Source organism: Tyto alba, unplaced genomic scaffold, assembly GCF_018691265.1.
Source record: "Tyto alba isolate M040663 unplaced genomic scaffold, T.alba_DEE_v4.0 Super-Scaffold_18, whole genome shotgun sequence".
NCBI classification, from domain to species: domain Eukaryota; kingdom Metazoa; phylum Chordata; class Aves; order Strigiformes; family Tytonidae; genus Tyto; species Tyto alba.
Genome location: NW_024881280.1, coordinates 23,415,461 through 23,435,123, shown reverse-complemented (window position 1 = coordinate 23,435,123; position 19,663 = coordinate 23,415,461). Strand labels below are relative to the sequence as shown.

Here is a 19,663-nt window from a genome sequence, read left to right as displayed (position 1 = left end):
CACGGTCATCCCTGGTAGGTCAGCCATGGAGGGTTGAAAGGGATGAACTCAGAGCCAGCACAGCTGGAAGGAGGACAAGAGGAAACACAAGTGAGGATGGAACAAAAGCTGCCTGCTAACAGCCCCAAGCAGTGCTCATTTTTGCAAGTCAAAGCCGTCAGATGAAGGCTGAGCTAGTGATGGCAGCAGTGCAGTTTTGACCCTCCTCTTCCACCACTCCCTCCCATTACTCACTCACCTTCCACAGTAAGGAATTAACTGGCACCAGTGAAACTTTCCTGTGGCTAGCTGGTTCCAGCTCCTGCTTGCCACCGGCAGTAACACCCAGCTCCTTGCCGACAGCCTGGCTCTCGGGCAGCAGCAGGAGTGCTTGTCCACCAGAGGGAAGCAGAGCCCAGGAGAAACTCATCTCCCACCCCAGCGAAGGCAGGGGACACCTGAAAGGCTGTGCAGAAGCCAGAGGACTAACCGAGCAGGGAGCTGACCAGGAATGCCGCAGCAGGAGCAGCTATGCCCGCGGCTTTCCTCTCCAGGGCAGCCTGCGCTGGCTGAACCCCCCAGCTTGCACCCCTGGCCACCAGCCTCCTCGTCCTGTGATTCAGGGGAAGTTCAGCAGGACCAAGCCTGTGGCCAAAGCCACAGACAGCACGGCTTCTCGCAACACGGTGCTATGGGTGTCACCCAGGAGGGTGAAACCCCCCAAACTTCAAGCACAGCAGCTGCACAACACTCCTACGGGAAGCCCCAACAAGGCAGATTAAATAAAGCAGTTTGCTAGGCTGCGTCATTTCAAGAGCTTGACTCTACATTCACTCCCTGGATGGTTCAAAAGCTTCATTTATTGCAGCTCCAGGCAGAATACAGGCATTGCCCCTGCTCAGGTCAAGGTGTGCCTTCTGTATCCTAAACCAGCAGAGGGCTGGGTGATAGCAGCATTTTTTAATCATAACTCTGTATTTCGCTCAATTTATTTGTGCGAGAGCAGCTACACTCTTTGCCCTCTCTTTGCAGCAGAGGGAAGGGGTTTTTCCTCTCCTCCTAACCTTCTACCTCAACTGGGGACAATCGGAGGAAAGCTGACCTCACAGCAGGGGTTTGGCTGTAGCTGCCAGGAAGCCATAGGAACCAGTACGAGGAACTGCTCTCCCTTTCGTCAGCATGCCAGCTGGAGTGCAATCATTTTCTCTTACAAGGGGCTGCCCTCTCCACTCATAGTCGGGAAAGGCAAACCTTTCTCTAAAGTTGATGTCAGAGCTGGAAAAACCCTGCCATGATCCAGGAACAATTTCATACTGTTTCCAATAGGGACAGCTCCTTGGGGAAACGCTCTCAGCACCACAGACAGCTTTTGCTTTACAGTTCTTTGATCTTGCCTCCTTTCTCCCTCTGCAGCCCTTAACAGCCTCTTCCCCCCCTTGCAGCAGGGAAAAAACAACCTGGCTCCACACCTGTGCTATAAAAGCCTGTCCCAGGTCTCCCTCTTGGCCATCGTGCCATTTAGCAAACACTGGGATTTCCTCACCATCCATAACAGTTCTGTCGCTAGACCAAGAAAAGGATGATAGCCAGCCCTGAAAACCTCATGTTTGCTGGGAAGAGCCAATTCTGTGCCAGAGGGTTTGAGGACAGTACAGTTCACAGCCAGGGAAGCCTCAATTTACTACCACCAGCGATGGGCCCAGCTCCCGTTCCCTCTTTTCTCTCACCACCAGATAACAGATCACTGGGGATGCTGCTGATGCCCAAGTCCTCGCCCAGGAGCTGCTGCTCGCCTCCTCAAACACAGCCCACCTTGCAGTTGTTGCCCAGTTTTATTTCATTTAAAATCCGCTGTGTTAAATATTTTAGTTACAAGTTCTGTGTAGAGGGTAATAGACTCTGCAGGCACTAGCAACCCCCTCACTCCCCAATACATGTGTGCGCTATCAGATTAAGGACTGCCCCCCTCCCCCCAAAACCAGCAGCCTTGGGCTGGGATATACATTAAAGACCTGGCCCTCCCCAGCTGTCTCCCTGCTGGTAGCAGGCCGAGCCCCGCACGCAGGAAGCCAGCACTCGGACCCCCCGCCGGTGAGCTGCGATTCCAGGACAGCTGCTGGGGGCTGGTTCTTACCCCCCGTGTTGGGCATGTAATGGTGAAAGGGTTGTCCCCCAGGAACAGTGCTACCTCCACAGAGGTCACGGGCTCTGCCCACCCGGACATGAACATTCACACCACGGTGACCAGGCTGGAGAGAAACAAACGATCTCCCAGGGAAAGCAGGGGAGCTGCCACCGCTGCGATCCTGGCTGTGGAGGGAGTGTGACTGGGGCACCGCCAGAGGCAAGACACCTGCCTCGAGCCCTGCTCTGATCAAAAACTCTGCTGCAAGCAGCCTGGGGTCCCCAGACTGCCCCTGCAAGGCAGACGAGTGTGAAATATTTTCAAGCAAAACAGGGACAGAACAGTAGCCTTTCCTCTCCTCTCCCTCTCAGGAACCTTGGTGCTAGGAAATAAAGCTGAACCTGCCTCGGAGCGGCGGGGAAGGGTACCCTAGCACAGCAGCAGCAAGCAGTTTCCAGTGGTATAGGACAAGCTAGAGGTGAGTTTGGTGCTGTGAGGGAGAGGATGCCATACAGACGGCTCTGGAAAGGCAGTGCCATTCAGTGGTTGGCCCACCGCACAGCAATCCTCATGGGAAATTGAACCTTCGTTAAACAGGATAGGAAAGGAGGTAGGAGCTATCGCCACAATTCCCTCTGGGACAGCTCCGATCGCAGCGGAGGGAGGGAGGGAGACTGGAATGAGCCCTGCCAGTTCCTGAATGCCCTGCATTGCCCCTGCTGGTGCTGTGGCCCTGCCCTGGGTGGGTTGGGTGGGGGTGTGGCTGCTCTACAGGTTGAGCAGCAGCACGCGGGGATCCTCTACCGCTGCCTTGATCTTGCGCAGGAAAGTCACTGCCTCTCTGCCATCAATCAGCCGGTGATCATACGTCAGAGCCACATACATCATGGGCCGCACCTCGATCTGAAGGGGAGGAATAAGATAGGTATTAGTGAGCTCAGCCTTACTGCTTGCATGATGGCCTCCTGTGAATCTGGGGGAGACGTGGCTTTTTCCTGTCCTCAATCCAGGGCTCAGGCCCTCCTGGATGTGTTCTGCCTGGCAGGATTACCTACCCACTCACTCACCCAGGCTGGGTCCTCACCACACTAGACTAGGTCCATTTCTGAAGCTGTTCTCTACCACAAAGGCTACAACCTCCTGTTCCTCCCCAAACCTAAGCAGATTACTCAGCTCTCCCTCTCACAGATAGGACAAGGCCCTCTGCACATGTCAGGCAAGCACCAGTGCCAGCAGAGCTGCCCTACATCCGTTAGTCTCTGCTCCCCATTCACATTAACACCTTTCAGAAGTTGACACCAACCCCCTAGAAAAAGCATATGGGCTATGGTCCTCAGCCCACTGAGCCCTCCGCTCTGTTCACTGAAACCTCCTGCGCAGCTCCATGTACCTTGCCTCCCACAGCCACAGGCCTGTTGAAGATGGCATGCATGCCCAAGATGGCAGACTGGGGTGGGTTAATGATAGGCGTCCCAAAGAGTGACCCAAAAACCCCTCCGTTGCTGATTGTGAAAGTGCCACCATCCATGTCTTCAATGGCCAGTTCGTTCTTCCGTGCCTAGAAGAAAGAGTAAGGTCTTAGAAAGCCACACAGATCACAGAAGGCAAACGACAAGAGTCTGGACGTTCACTCTCTCCAGGAATAAATGCTGATGGCAAGAGCTTCACTTATTGATCTGCTCAGCTGAAAACCAGCACGAGCTACTTGAAAATGCATCCGGTCTTTAGATCTTAAAGTTTACTGGCTTTGGGGAAGGATTCTCTTTCCTTCCCTTCCAACTCCTGCTTTTGCAGGAGACAGACACAGGGACTTTGACCCCGGGGCAGTTCAGTCTTGGCCTCTGAAGACAAAGGTGAAGACATATCATGTCACTAATGCATAGTTTGTGGTCTTCTGGAAGGGCAAGAAGTAGATAGGCCTGTCCTGTGGCGCACGAGCACAGATACAGATGTAACTGGGTAACTCCCCACAGCATGACTCCGTGTGTTAGAGGTCAGAGATGACAACAGAGAGGGACTAAAACAATTCATGCCTATCCAACACCCCCAATTCCTCCCATTTCTCCCAACCCTTTTCAGAAAAACCTCAAACCTTCCTTACCTTCTCCCCCAACTCATAGATAGCAAGCTCTATGTCAGCAAAGTTCATGTTTTCAACATTCCTAACGACAGGGACCACAAGACCCTAGGAAGAAACAAAGCGCATGATCAGCAAATTCATGGCAGCGACACACAGGTAACTGTTTCGGGGCAGGAGCCCAGCCTCAGCCCAGCAGCGTTCCTGCCGCCTCCTCAGCGCAGAGCAGGTGGTTGGCAGAGCTGCCTCGCACCCTGGCAGCCTGCAGGGAACCCTGGCATGACATGCATCAAAGGCCGACACCGTCAGTGAGACATAATCTTTGCCTTTGTAAGCCCATCTTGTAAAATCAACCAGGTCTGTCTGGATCCAGCTCCGCGTCCATAAAAGCACGAGACACTTGGGCAGAGTTCAGCTGCCACCTCTCTCTCTGCGAGAAGAGTGGAGTCCCTTTATGCTGGACCTCCCCTAGACTTTGGGAGCAGTGACAGAACGTCAATCCTGGCCAAACCTCTGCCTCACAACAGAAACAACTAATTCGACATCTGTATCTCCATCCCATACTCTCCCTGGACAGGAATATCTCTTTGAAGCAACAATGTCATTTACAGAAAGAGTGGAACAGCACAGCAGGGTTAGCCAAAGGACAGGACATGCGAAGCTTTTATAGTCTGCGCCACATCCTCATGGGTCCATGAAAAAAGGGGTTTCCCTAACTTGGCCCTACTCATTAACCACTCAGATCTATATTGACCTCCTTACTGCACCTCCTAGTACAGTAGCAGACTATTCTTGGTTCTCCAACTTCTCCCGAAACCCATCTCAGCAGTCCACAAAGTATCAGATGTCTCATTTAGAAGATCAGTCTCATCAGTAAGTTTCTGTGGCAGTGGAGCTCAAAGCTGAGTTGGCTCAAAGTATACAACCATCCCAAGGCTGCAGGAAGCACAGCCAAAGCATCCAAGGTACCTACCCTGGGAGTTGCTACAGCGACACTGATGTCCACATAGTCCCTGTACACAATCTCTTTGGTCGTGTCATCAATCACTATAAGGAGATAAAAAAACTGTGTTACACAAGCAGCACTCAAGATCAAGGGCTCAACAGGCCACAAGTAGCCACAAAATTGTAACAACTTGCTCATCTCTAGCTTAAACGTAACTCCAGAGAAGAGCAATCCCTCACTGCACCCATGGGAGAAACATTAGTACAGACAGAAAGGAAACACAGTCCAGATAGGTCAGTCCCCCTCAGACATCCCCTTGGTTATTCTCCTCTTTTGGGTTGGAGCAAGCAGCTCTGACACCCTCCAGGAACTGCGCTGCACCTACAGCAGTGACCGTTACACCAACCAACAGGCTCTGCCCCCTGCATACACACAGCCCCAGCCCCACTCCTGGCGACCCCTTCCTAATGCAGCCCCTCCTGGCAAGCTCTCCTCTACCTACGTGAGTGGCATTAGCAAAGTCAGCTGCAGTGCGTAGGACCGTCCCCCTTTTCCTGTGTATTTGACTGACTTTCGAAACTATTAGCCCCCTTAAGATGGACTTGGCAACCCGCTTTTCCCACTGCCACGTTCACTGGTGAGACACGCAACTCGCCAGCAAAGGTCACCACTCACCTGCATTCACAATGGGCTGGTCCTGCAGAGCAAAAGCTGCAGCTTTCACAAAAGCCGACATGAAACCTAGCTTCAGGTTGTGCTTTTTCAGGAAGTGATCCTTGTGTGCAGCTCTCATCTCCTGGATGTTGCTGCAAAACACATGGTAACGCTGGTCAGCAGGGAGTCCAAGAAGACACCATTCCAATGCTCTGCAACAGATCTCAGCGCCAGCTCCACGGAGTGCAAACCTGCCACCACCAACTGGCAAACCCCAAGTCTGCTGAAAAACGCTTCAAATGTCATAGCTGAAGTGAGCTGAAGGTGGCTCTAAGGCCGCTGCCAAAGGATCTAACAGGAACCGGTCCCGGACCACAAACTCAACAGGACAGGGTTAGCCTGCACGGCCCACACCGCCAAGCAAGATGGCACATGGCGTATTGCCTGCTTCGGCCTGATGTAGCCACTGGTTCTCTGGAGACACCAGCGCTGGCACCAGCGTGGCACCACAGAGAGCAACTGCAGGTATGGCTGGGCCAACCCTCAAAGGGCGAAAAAACATGAAATGCCAAGAGCAGAAAAGATGCGAGTGGTGATCGATGAGAAAGACTTCAATCACTGTGCGAGTCCAGCGCCAGCCAGCATGACGATGCCTCTGAACCCAACTCTCCAGCTTTGGGAGCTGTATGAATATGAAAGAAATCTTCCCAGATGCTATGGCAGTGGGTGCCAGCCCACCCACAGCCCTCAACCCGACGAATTGTGTTTCCCCACTGCTCCTATTTATCAGAACTGAGGCCATTTACAAAAAGTCAACCAAGCTGTGGCTACAAGCTCTGCCTATTCCAGGCTAATATCAGATGCGGTAGAATTCTGCGGTCCATCCCTTCCCCCTCCAGAGACCTGAAGTCTTTGAAGAGACAGTTTCAGCAAGGGGCAGGGGTCTCCACGGTTTAGAGTGTTTGTTTTCCTGCGTCTAACCTTGTTTAGGGCTAGGATTACTGCCCAAAGACATTAGTGCCTCCCAAGACACAAGGACTGCAGCAATGAGGACGAGGTTTGCTATGAAACTGGCTCATTATGGCTTCCTCCTTTCAGGCGCTGACCCCCCGCGGGAAGCAGGAGGCCCCAGCACAGGTCCTCACGAGTCAAGCTCACAGCGATCAATCCAAACCAGATTACCACATGCAATGAGAGCCCGAGGCCAGAGTAAAGCGACACCTCAATAAGCCTCTGAGAGGAGATAAAGCTGCAGCACTTCCCCTCCAATCAAGACTGTTTTGCCAACCTTATTGTTCCGAGACCCAAATATTTACATGTTTTGTCTTAAGGAGCAGAATAGGATTTCACAAGGCAATTTGATTTGGGCACAATTTCCCCTTAATGCACTGTAACATAAGCTGCCCACCCTCCAAAGCCATTAGTACATTCAGTCCATGCAAGCACTTGAGACAGGAGACCCCCACCTGCCCAGAGGGGATGGGGAAGGATGTTAGTCCATCTCTGGAAAGCTGCACCATCTGACAGCAAAGGCCCCAGACCTACATGATGCTCACCTGAAAGGCTGATGAGCCCTGGGGAATCACCTCATTGGAAGCTAAACACGCCCACCTTCAAAAGCAGTAACCTGGTGGGGTGGTAGAAAGCAGATGCTACGTCTTGCTGTCTTCTAATAGCCGCTATACAAGTGATACCAGTCACTCCTGGTCTTCTGCCCAACATCTACCAGTCCTCAGCCAAGAATTACACAGATGAGGAACCAGACTGCCCCTTTTACAAGCAGCAGATGACTCCTGAGGAATGACAGGCCATTAGGAAGCTGTGCAGCCCTCATATTGCAACACCAACATGGCCCTGATGAAGCTGTGCAGACTGTTACACACCTAAGAAAGAGGTCCCAAAAGACATGTTGCAAATCTCTCCAGAGAGGAGCAGCAAGGTCTTGACTGCTATTTAAAGGTGACTGCCTGCATCTATTTCTACTTGTAAAGGGAAAGAGAGGTCTGCTCCTCACCTCATATCAATCTCATTGAAAGTGGTCAGCATGGCACAAGTATTCTGAGCCTCCTTCAGCCGCTGAGCGATACGCTGACGCATCCTATTCATTTTCACCTGAAAATTAAAAAGATATAAGCAGAAGCTGCCTCAAGTTCATCCAAGGGACAAAAGACACAAGAGACTCAAAAGGCCCGAATTCTTGCCATCTGGTTGACTAGTAATAGATACCTAGGGACAAGGTTTTCACTCCAGGTTTCCCTGAGGAGCATGACAGGCTGAGGAGTTGATTTCACTATGGAGCCGCCCAGCTCAACACCCGGTTCACTTGAAAAGCAGTGCTGAAACGCATCACAGTATAACTACTTCTGATCTGTGTGTTCCTCAGGACCTCCAAGCATCCATAGGTTTTCAGCCTGATGCTAAGGTGAGAAGAGCAAGACTGCTAAGCAAGCAGTCTGCTCAACCATGTTCTCTTAAGAATTCACAAGGCAGCTGCAGCAGCCTCAGCCCTTTCCTGAGGGCTTGTGGGGAGACCAAGCAGGTCACACTGAGCTTTCTGTGCTCAGTCAGCAGAGCTCAAGACAAGACTTTTGCCTAGAAGAGAACTGTGTCAGATCGGACCTGGCTCTTCTTCCACCCCACCCCTACGTGGTGCTGTCATGTAGAGAATTTCCTCATCTGTCACAGCCCCACTGAGCTGGGTGTGAACAGGTAGATACAGACACATCCAGAAAGCTCAGGGCTTATGCCAGAACAGATTGTCACCCAGCAACAGGAGTGCTGGCAAGGCCCCTATTCCCACAGCTTACCCTATGCTCTGATCTGGCACCTTTGCTGGGCACTGCCTCCCCAGGAGGGGCTGCTGCTGGGGCTGCAGCCGGCTTCACCGCAGACACTGAGGGTAAAGAACACATCAGTCAAAAAGGGAAGCCAGGGCCTGATTGCAATGCCCTGAGGTAAAAAGCCCATTTGAGCTTCTTGCTCAAGCAACACAGCATGGAAGCAGCCTTGAATTGGGGCTGGGCAGGTTCCAGGCATAGCTGAGCTCTCCAGTCTGGAGCACGCAGGGCAATAATGCGGGGAGGCCTTCACCATAAACACCAGACTGTTTGCTGTCTTTAACCTTACATATTCTCCGCAAAGAAGAGAGGCTTGAAAGTAGGAGAAAATGGCTGTTGCCTCACCTGGTTTGCTGTCGATGGGCTGAGCTGACACAGGCGGCACTGGTGGCATTGTGGTGGGAATTGGTGCTGCAGCGCGGGGAGGAGCAGCCGCAGCTACAGGTTCAGGGGCTGCAGGAGGAGGAGGGGCGGCTGCTGGTTTGGCCTTGGCAGGAGCAGCTGAAAGAGAAAGAATAACCATGGTAAGGGCAACTGACAGCTTACACCGTCAGGGATCTTCGAGTCCAACCAACTTGACAAAAGTTAACCCTCTGGCAGAGTGCTTTTATGTTCTCAGCACTACTGAACCTATAGGAGCCACCACAAGAGGATCCCACGGTGAAAGCGTCTTATTGACACCCTAGATCTCCCTGTGCAGGAGACTGGATGCTAAAGAGAAGAGGGTGGAAAAGGGAGTTATATCAGGGGAATTCTCAACTAATTTTAGCTTAGAGCTGTAGTCTCCTCCAGAGGGAGCAAGAGGAAAATTCTCCCCTCAGGACTAAAATTATGCTTTTCTAATGGACAAAAGAATCGGAGTATTTTCTTCCAGCTACAGAAGCAAACGGAGGAAACATCTAACCTCTCTCAGGATCCCTCAAAATGCCCTCAGAAAAAGATTGGTGGAAACAAGAAGGCCTGTGCAAGTTATACATGCCTGACTTACCTCCAGTTTTCCTGAGTTTGAACAGAGGTGTCCCCCCTTCCACTTTGCCACCATCGGGTACCAGAAGGGCTTCAATCACTCCAGCTGCTGGGGCTGGAACTTGCACTGATGTCTGCAAAAAGGAGAATCAGTGAAATTCCCCCAAACACTGGATGGAGAACAAGTGCCCAAGAGAAGATGCCACTATGTGCAGATACACATTGTAATTTGGCACAGGCAGCAGCTCCGTCTCGCATCATTTGTGCCAGTTTTCACACCCTCCACCAGCATTTTGTGCCAATACTTAGAAGTTTTAGGAGATGCTGGCAGTGTAACATATAGCCTGATCTTCCTGCTCCAGGGTACAATCAAGAATTAACTGGCTGTCAGCATCTTCCTGACAGCAACACTAGAAGCAGAACTTGGAAGGGAGTTTTAGTACGAACTTCATTAAGCTTAAGAGTCCTTTAAGGAGTGAGTAAACTTAAAGGCTAAATTTAAAACAACCTGAAGACATCCTATGGCTCTGCAGATTTCTTCTCTGTTTAAACAGAAATAGGTTTCAAGGCTTAGAGCACTGAAGCTGGAAAGAGGAGTGGAATTGCAGCTCCAACAAACATCAGCATCACTGATGATTAATCAAATGTATGAGGAAGGAAGAGTTATCATATGATTCTCACTGAAGGCACAGCCAGCTTTCATACTAGATGAGAAAAGCTTTTCTCCATGAAAGGAGCAGGAGACACGGGCAGGGCCTGCAGGCTCTAAGAGCTCTTAGCAGGAGAGGAGCCATACAGGGCATCTGCTACAGAACTAGAAAAAGTTTTGGTCCAGAAAACTCCTACCTTGTCTGTTTCAATCTCACACACCACTTCATCTTCTGCCACTGTGTCTCCAACAGCTGAATGATAGATATGAAGACCACTGTGAGGAGGGAGGTGTGCTCCAGCCTCCCCTTTTAACCCACAGCAGTCTTCCCCACCAACCCAGAATTTTCTCACCCCAGTTCTCCACAACTTCTAAAGAAAAGTCTAGCTCAAGCAATCAATCTACTGCCTGATTCCAGTTTAGACATCACCCTTCACCCAGCATCACCCATGACAGAGAGGTGCCAAGGCAGGAACTGCAATCCTTACCCCTTAAGACAACCGCAATTAACTGCCTCATTTGTCACTGACTGGACGGCACAGAGCAGGCTGTCAGCGGGTGAACTACAATCCATCCCTGAGCTGTCCAGTGCAGAATTTCAGGCAAGAGGCAACTGCTTACCTTTCTCCCACCTGACATCTCCTTCTGTGACTGACTCTGCAAAGGCTGGCGTGTTCACCGTAACCACGTCATCCCCTGTGAGAGAGACAGACACACTTGAACACGTTCAGAGCTCCAAACTTACAGCATTGTTTCATTCTTGTCATCAGAACTCTACTAGAGGGGGTAGGTCAACAGATATCAAATGCTGGCCTTCTCCTTGCTTTAACACTGATTAACATTTAAACACAAGAGAAATTCCCATCTGACCGAAAGCCACACTGTGACAGGAATGCCTGACAAAAATCTTTAAGGCCCCAGGACATAAACCCTCACCCATCCATCGAGGCGGGACAGCAGTGGGCCTAGACCAAGGATGAAGAGGTAGCTTCAGCTGTTGTCAGGACAGCAACAGGTAGCACAAGAGCCATCTTGGTGACTCCTGACTTTTTACTTACTATGTACTGCAGTGGTTCTGAAGTAACGGACAGTGAAGACACTGGAGCTATTTACTCTGCAGAAAGAGAGAAAAATATGAACACAGAAGTATGTTCCTCTGCAGGCTGCCAGCCCCACACTCAAGTACAGAATTTACATTTGCTTAACTGATCTGAAAGGCTGCTCAGCTGTTCTGATGTATTTGTTTCAAGGGACTCCTACTTACTGTTCAAGCTGCAACAATCCCACTCAGAAAGGAAACATTACAGCTTACCATCACTAGTGCTCTCAAAAACTCAGTGAGAACTGACATTTATGGAATTTTAATTTAGGGAGACAATCAAACAAAACCCCTGTGGTTTAAATACTGATAAAAGGCAGACCTAACGAGCCCACTCTATGCCCAAGACTAGTGCAGTAACCATTTTCTACTTCCAGATCAGGACTGATATCTCTACCAAAGTTGCTAGATTGGTCCAAAAAAAGAGAAAGCACCATAAATTGCCTATGGCAACACATCTAAGAGACAGCTATTTCTCTCTCACCATGTCCCTTCACAGGGAGCTGGCAATCCCAAGCATTCCAAAGGATGTTTTTTTATACCTACTGACACCACATTTGGAAGCCTGAAGCAAACATGCTTTAGTATTTCTTCTAACACAGGCTACTTGGTGCAAACAGACCTGCATTTCAGGCTTTTATGGATGCGCTCTTAAGGTTATTTCCCCAAATACACTTTTACAAGACCACCTCAGCACTGCAAACCTTGCCATATGAACGACAGCTCTCTGAACCACTCCGCTTTTCCTGACAGAAATCCTTACCAGGAGGCCACCATAGAGCAAACATGACTTCTAGTCAGATAATCAAAGTGTAGAAATCCATTTACCAAAAGGCCTCCTCATTCCCGTCCCTTCCCTGCCTCAGTATCTGGTTCCAAACAAAGCTTATTTTCTTTAAGCGTGCCACAGTTCCTGATCCGCAAAACCTACATTTTCTTAGGGTCAGGTCCACGCTCCTGCGATGTGCATAGGGATTTTATGACCGCCAACCATATTCTTCCTCCTAGCCCTCAAAACTTATCAGGGCTAGAGCAGTCCCAGCCTCTCCACATCAGAGCTTTCCTGGGGATACTTACACAAGCTTCCTGCTGTTGGTGTAAACCGGTCCCTGGCTCGCAGCCACACCTGTGAATGAGAATGGTGTTACCCCACAGAAATGTTGCCCAGTCCCCAAGTGTTCCTGTCAGGTTAAAGAGTGCAGAGGACACCACTGTTCACCCTGAAAGAAGCCTGGGACTAAGTGGGGAATATAGCCATATAGGGGCACCTCAGTGCCATCAAACCTGTCCCTGCCTTGCCAAGAACAGTCGTCTTGTCTTCACCTAGATTTACAGAGATGGGAAAAAGTTGTATCTTACCTCAAAGCTAATAAGGATAACTTTGAAAAGGGGCAAACAAAGCAGCAGCTGCCCCAGTAAGAACAAAACCAGGAAACAGCTGAGGGACACCTCCAGGACTGCTAAAACCTCAATTGTTGCTGAGTTATCCTCAACAATACAAAGGGGTTTCTAATAGGAACAAGGCATCAGTCCTCTGAGAGGCACTGCCAGGAAGCCTCAGTCGCATGGACAGGTAAGGTGCAAAAATTGAAAAACAGGGTGTAGTGCAGAGTAGCAAGCTGCCATCATCCCTTTTATCTGTCCACCTGCTGTCCCAAGAACAATTCTTTTCCAAAACTCACAGCAGGAAGGTATTTGCATAGCTTCTCAGTTTCACATACCCCATTGTCCCTTTCCCACACTGCTCACATGCCCTGACACTGCAATTTTTATTACGAACTGAACTCCTGTCCTTTGTCTCTTTCAGGGCACTGGGCAGTTTTCCAGACTGATCTTAGAGAGCCAGCCTAGCAATAGGAGAACATAATTATCTCAATTACACAATGACAGAAGGAAGAACCATTTCCCCATTTGATTTTTAAAAAAAGCAGTACAATTTTGACACCATCTCCTACTAATGAGCTGATACTGGAAATCTAGAAACCAGAAAAAGTAAGCAGATTTAACTGGTTTCTGAAAGCAGAACCAGAAGTGAGTGATGTCATGCTATAAAAACACAGCACAGCTAGAAAAAACAGAGCTCTGGGAGAATCCAGTTTAAGCACTGAAGAGGAGTTCACAGGCATACTAGATTTGATATGCCACTTAACATTCACTCATCATTTTCCAGAGTTTATTAGAGAGCTAGGCTCTGCAACAGCATGTGTTTCAGGCACTGCAGTGCTTGTAATACACAGTGCTGCTGCTGTGAAATCTTCACCAGAGCCAAATGGATTGGGTAGCACGTACTTTGGGCAAGTGAGGCACTCACATGGAAACACAGCTCATTTCACTGTTTCTTCATCACATGATTGACAGAAATAAACTCCAATCAAACCTATTACTAATTTCCATCATCAGCTCTGTTCTGTCTAGGTCGTTCAAAATGAAATAAATGCGTAAGACTCACCAGACAGAGAGCATCTTGCCAGAGTACAGTTCCCCTGTTGGAGAGAAGAGGAACTATCAGTATTGCAAAAAGATAGACCCACCCTAGAAGGACTTTGGTTTTCCCACGAGACCTGCATCAGAGACGGGACCCACCATTCCCATGCTCCAGACTGCAGGCATGCTACTTTCCCGCAGTGTGCAAGGGAGGGAGGCAGTGAGAGCACCTACACCCTTCTCTTTGCTTTGTTTCCTTCCAGGATGCTTTCCTGTGGAGTGATGTTAAACCTAATGCACTTAGTTTTCAGCTGTGGCTCCAGCTGGTTTGACCTTCTCATGCATAGTTTCCTCTTTAGGAACAAACAGATTTCTAAAGACTCATTCACTAAAATTCGCTATGAATGAGAAGGTCAAGGGTAGTTACTGGGTAAAATGAAAAAAACATCCCATGATGTTTACTCCTACAGTCACGAATGCAGCATTTGCATTTTTTTTTGTTGTTTTAAGGCTATGGAGCCTTTGAACTCCAGAAGGCCAGAATTTGCCTTGATGGCAAAATTTCTACTGCCTTGAGTGAGCCAGGAATTCTACCTTCTGGTGATGCTTCACCTCATATACATGTAATCGCTGACTGCACTCCTATCTCAGTGTAGCATTCCTCAAAAGTATGACATTTCAAGGTATGCCATTTACTTTCCGTATTGTTATTACACATTTCTCTAGCAACGAACCTGCAGATCTGGAGAACCCTTTAAAAGCTATAGAAAAACATCATGGTAACTATGTATAAAATGCAGTTGACTGGTTTAGAACAACAGCTACTCAACAGCTCAAAGCACCCCAGCTAAGGTAAGAGGTAAAAATTAGATTTCATTCACATCTTAAGTGTCTGAAGGGAAGTTTGCATGTAAGCTCTGATTTCAGCTTCACCAGGACAAGCAGGATGGGATATAACTGATCTTATATCAAAATAATTTGTGGAGCTGTGTGTGACAAGACAACACAGACATTAAGGACCGAAGAGATACCTAAGCTTGTCATGCTGTCTACACGACTGAGTGCTGTAGAGTACAAAATTCAGTGAACACATCATATTGTCAAAACTACTAACAGGTCTGGAATCAGCCCCTTGGCAGTTTAATTACTCAAGCTCATTAATGGATTTGGCTTCTCCGATACTAATGCATGGTCAATCAATGACCGATGGGCAGCCTGACAGGGTTATGATTAGCTGTGCCAAGGATGCAGCCAGCCAGGCTGACTTGCTGCTAAGCCAGCCTGGGTCTGGCAGAGCCCAGGAGCTCCAGCACAGCGCCATGCAGCTACTCTGCTTGTCAGCCCACTGCAGGGACCAACCATCCCGGAGCAGCAGTCCTGCAAAACCAGCTTCCAGCAGGGCCCACGGGAGCCCCTGCCCCAGGTCTGGCTGGGGAAGGGAAGGCAGGGAGCACTGCACAGACTGCAGCGTCATCGTGAACGCTACAGCGCTTAATCTTGCTGCAGCACTGGCAACCTGCTCACTCAGATCTGGTTTGGGTAGAGCCAGCCCTAAGATGGGATCAGTAAAAAAAACTTCAACTTAACTCCACTTGGTCAAGCATCTAAAGCACCACTATCCTCAGCACATTTGTTAGTTCCTGTATTGATCATATTCTTCCCTCCTTCCGTAGTGTCCCACATCATATGAAGTCAATCACAAATAAAATATCAAGTGACCTGAGCTCCCCTCTGCCTGTTAATGTTTTCTCGGGTGATTTGTAAAAAAAAAAAAAAAAAAGTGGTTAAAGTTATTCCTAGCATCCCAGACAATAACTTGTTAAGAAAGAGGAACAGCCTCATACTGAAGCAGAAACAACCAATTTTATTTGTTCAGGACCAGTTTACTGTAAGGTTAAAAAAAAAAAAAAAAGCTTAGAAGGACTGTCCTAAAATAAATCATTGTGAGAAAACACATCTGCATCTCTCTTCCATGAGAGGTGCAAAGTCTATGTTCCACACCTGCTCCAAAATTAAGAAAAAAAGTGGTATCACTCTACCCTTCTGTTGTTTAGGTTAAGAAATGACAGAAAGAGCTCTAATGTGATGAGGAAGCCACTAATAAAAGATAATGAAATTCCTCTGTCTTGTGTTCTGCAGAACTGCTGTGTGTCCATTTCTTAACTACAGTACTTCAGAGATGCATGTGGCAGCTCCGAGAGATGCCTGACAGGGCTGTTTCCTTTTTACCTGAAGGAATCCCTGTGATTTCTTCCTGGTATCACCTGGCTAAACCTGCCCACTGCCTGATATTGGAGCTTCTTCAGTGAAGGTGGAAACATTTAGGTTTTGCTAGCTGGCATTAGCACTTTGGATCCCTTTAAAAAGACAGCCTTTACTCGGAGAAATATGTCTTGGTCTAATTAACTAGTGACTCACGTACCAAGTGATTAATTTTTCCCCCATGTTTCACATGACTTCTCAGAATTGTTTTTATAACTGTTACTATGTCAAAATGGCACATAGCATCCCAGGCCACACCTTTCAAGGAGCTGTCACCTTCCAGTAGGTCACTACACACTGAAATAAATAATGGAATGCCTCAGCTAAAGCAACAACCTGTATACCTATGGATTTCTTCACCAACAGTGCAAACAGGAACCAGTTCAGGTAAGGGTATGAACTGAAGGGAACAGTTAACTTCAACAGAGGCAAAACAGAAGCCCAGTGCTAGGCAGCTCTGATGACAGGCAAAGCAGCAATCGGTTCTCCAGCCCCGGCTTCTTCAAAGCAAAGAAGCCGCTGCTTTAACAACAAGGATGAGCGCAAACCACTGCTACACACAAAAACCCCACTGCATGTCTTTCACGGATTTTAACACAATTATATATAGCATGGCAGGGCAGACGCTAAGATGGGATGGAGATAACAATGCTGAGTGGTGAAGGATACTGTCACTAAGACGACAGGCTGAGAACTCCTCCGGCATGTGGGGAGGATCAAACAGGGAAGAAAGTTCTTTACAAACTCTTCCCCAGACAAATAGGACTTGATTCTCAAAGCACTGAACTCAGCTCCTGATCAAACCATCCTTTTCCAGGCTAGCTCTTCCCTGGACTTTTTCAGGTTATCCTTCAACAGCTGCCCCCTTCCCCACAGTCTTACATGCTCAGATGCAAGCTACTGATGCACATTCATGATTTCTAGTTGATATATGAATCCAGGACCTTTTTCCCTTTGATGAGATCATAAAAATCCAGTCAACCCTTCCTTACCCTCATTGTTTCTTGCTGACTCCACTGTTCTCCCACTCAACCCTACACTTCTGAATTTTGTACACGTCTATTGTTCTCACTTCTCCCATTAGAGGTTTGCCAAGTTCTGGCATTTCTTTCCATCTCCTATAAAAGCCTGTATTATTCCCTCTGTCAAAGCTTACTTCCCACACCCCTACTCAAATAGAAGTCAAACTATCACCATCATCTTGACTTCTCAACTTTTCTAGTACATCTAATAGGTTATTTAAAATTATCTCCCCCTCCTAGTACTCAGATATAACCTCCCGTAGCCTCCTGATTTCCAGACAAGTTCGATAAAGGGTATAAATACTCTATCTGGCTTTCTCCGGTTCTAGATAATTACACAGCACCACTGAGAGCTGACAAAGCTTAAATGCTGTTAAAATACTGCTTTAAAAAAAATTAAAGTGCACTATAATTTCTATCTACATATATATATAACAAAATATAACTATCTGGTTAGTTGTAAGCTGTTTATATACATACACACATATTTATTAACACAAACCTGTTTGCAGCACCCAGAGACAAGCATCTAACACACAACAGCCCGTGGGGAAGCCTGACACAGTTACGTGTCCAACATCACAATTAGCTGTCAACACTTCCTCGCCTACATTCACACGATGGCTAAAATCAAATCTCACGCTCTAAGGCTTCAGCCAGTCATCTGGAAGAGAAGCGATCTTCCTCCTCCTGCAGGCAGGCATGTATCTGGATGTATACGCATGCATACACATATACGTAAGAACACAAAGCTAAGCGCATTCGCTATTTAGAGGGGAGAGGCGGCCAGAAGTGAGCCCAGGGCAGGACCCCGCCGGCTGAGCGCGGCCCCCGGGTCGGTTTAAGCCGGCTGCCCTCTGCATCGGTTCAACGCCTGCTTTGGAAATGGCACACGGGAATTCTGCAAAGAACCATACACCACTTTATTGGCCGTTTCTGCACCGGGCCGACCCCGGCCGGGGTGCGGGGCGGGGGGTGCTAAGAGAACGGGGCTGCCAGCAGAGATTGGGGGGGTTGGGGGGTGTCCCCCCAAACGCCCCAGCCCGGGGACGGCGGAGCCCAACAGCGGCCGTTTTCGAAAGCTTTTGCCATCGCTCAGCTCTGCCCGGTGCCGCCGCCGCCCCACCCGAGTGGCGGAGGGGGGCGGGGGGAGCCCCGCCGCCCGTGCCGCCCGCCGCGCCCCCCCCCCCCGCCCCGGGGCGGCGGGAAGGGGGGGTGGGGGGGAAGGGGAGGGGAGGGGACGCCGCGTCCCGGTGCCCTTGGCGCCGCCGGCCTCGCCCGCCCAACCGCCGCCCGCCAGCCCGCCCGCCCGCTCGCACCTCCCTCCCGGTGCCCGCGGCGGGCAGTACCTGCCGGAGGGCGCGCAGCGAGCGGCCCAGCGCCCGGCCCAGGCAGCGAGACCGCCACAGCAGCAGCATCGCGGCGGCGGCGGCGGCGGCGGGAGGAGCCGGAGGGCGGACACCGGAAGTAGGCCCGGCGGGAGCCGGAAGTGCGCAGGGCCGGACCAACCTCTCCGCAACTGGGGGGAGCGGGCCTGGGTGGGCGGCACCATCGCGGACGGGGGCGGGCAGGGAGACCTCCGGAGCCGCCTGTTGACCCCCAGCAAGGGCGGGTCGGGCCCCGCGCTGCCCGGCCCCGCCGCAAGCGGGCGCGGGGGCGTCCGTTTTACCCGTTACCTTACCTCCGAGTTACGTCAGCCGCCGTTCCTGGCGTGTGAACGCGCCGCCGTGTTACCGCAGGGTGCTGGCTCCACGCCGCTCCTCGCTGAACCGCCCGGGCTGCTGCAGCACGGCCGCACCGGCGGTCCGCCGGCTCCCCTGCACAAATCACGGGGGTCGGGCTCCCGTGGGATGGCGTCGCCACGAGCGTCGGCCGGCGGGATGTGGCCTGGCTAGAGATGGGCCAGGAGGGCGTCTCAGCATGGCAAGCGGGCAAACGAGTCCACGAGCACACCCCCTTCCCCCGGTGTTGGTCCGTGGGTGGAAAATGTTTGAGAATCCCCCGGCTAGCTTCTGTTTTCTGGCTGCTTCCCAGTGGGGAACCACTGGTCGGAAGAAAACCCAAGGAACCCGTTCGCAGAATCTGAGAGTTAGCTTGGGATAGTCATAAAAGGCTGTCTGGCAGCCAGGCATCTCTCAAGGAGCCAAGTCCAGGTTATGCACATCTCCTTAATGTAGCTATTGCTTAATAATGTATGAATAGTAAACTGCAGCCTTCAAAATAATCATCTAATATAAATTCTCAATGAACATCCTTGGGATCATTTTCAAATAAGTTGAATAGTAATCAGCAGAGGATAGTTTCTGAGGCATTGAGGATGTGCTGACTGCTTTAATAAAAGGCAACTGAGGCAGAAAGGCTCTCTGCCAGGGATTTCTCTGTGATCTGTCTTTCGAGGGCTAATATACTTGTACAAGACCACCTGATGTCAACTGCCTTTAACCACAGCCTACCAAATGAATCCCCCAAACGTTGCCATGTTCAGTAAGCGTGTGGAGGCAAAGCAGATGAAGCCCCAGGATTGACATGCATGACAAGGCTTTGTCCGCTCACCTCACAGCTCCTGCACAAAGCGTCTCAGCCACATGTACCCCTGGGGCGGGTAGGTTTGTCCTGAGCCTGG

General features: G+C 50.0%; 1 protein-coding gene across 1 annotated transcript; it reads right to left on the bottom strand.

The window, feature by feature from the left end:
- Positions 1-821: 821 nt before the first annotated feature.
- Positions 822-18,531, bottom strand: DLST (dihydrolipoamide S-succinyltransferase). Its single transcript, XM_042790808.1, has 15 exons — positions 18,390-18,531; positions 13,782-13,815; positions 12,410-12,458; positions 11,292-11,347; positions 10,855-10,929; positions 10,431-10,486; positions 9,607-9,718; positions 8,964-9,119; positions 8,589-8,674; positions 7,796-7,893; positions 5,803-5,933; positions 5,155-5,228; positions 4,206-4,289; positions 3,495-3,662; positions 822-3,007 (listed from the first exon to the last, which is right to left on the bottom strand). The coding sequence occupies exons 1-15, from the start codon at positions 18,456-18,458 to the stop codon at positions 2,873-2,875; spliced, it is 1,383 nt and encodes a 460-aa protein (XP_042646742.1). The 5' UTR covers positions 18,459-18,531; the 3' UTR covers positions 822-2,872.
- Between the last annotated feature and the right edge of the window lie 1,132 nt (positions 18,532-19,663).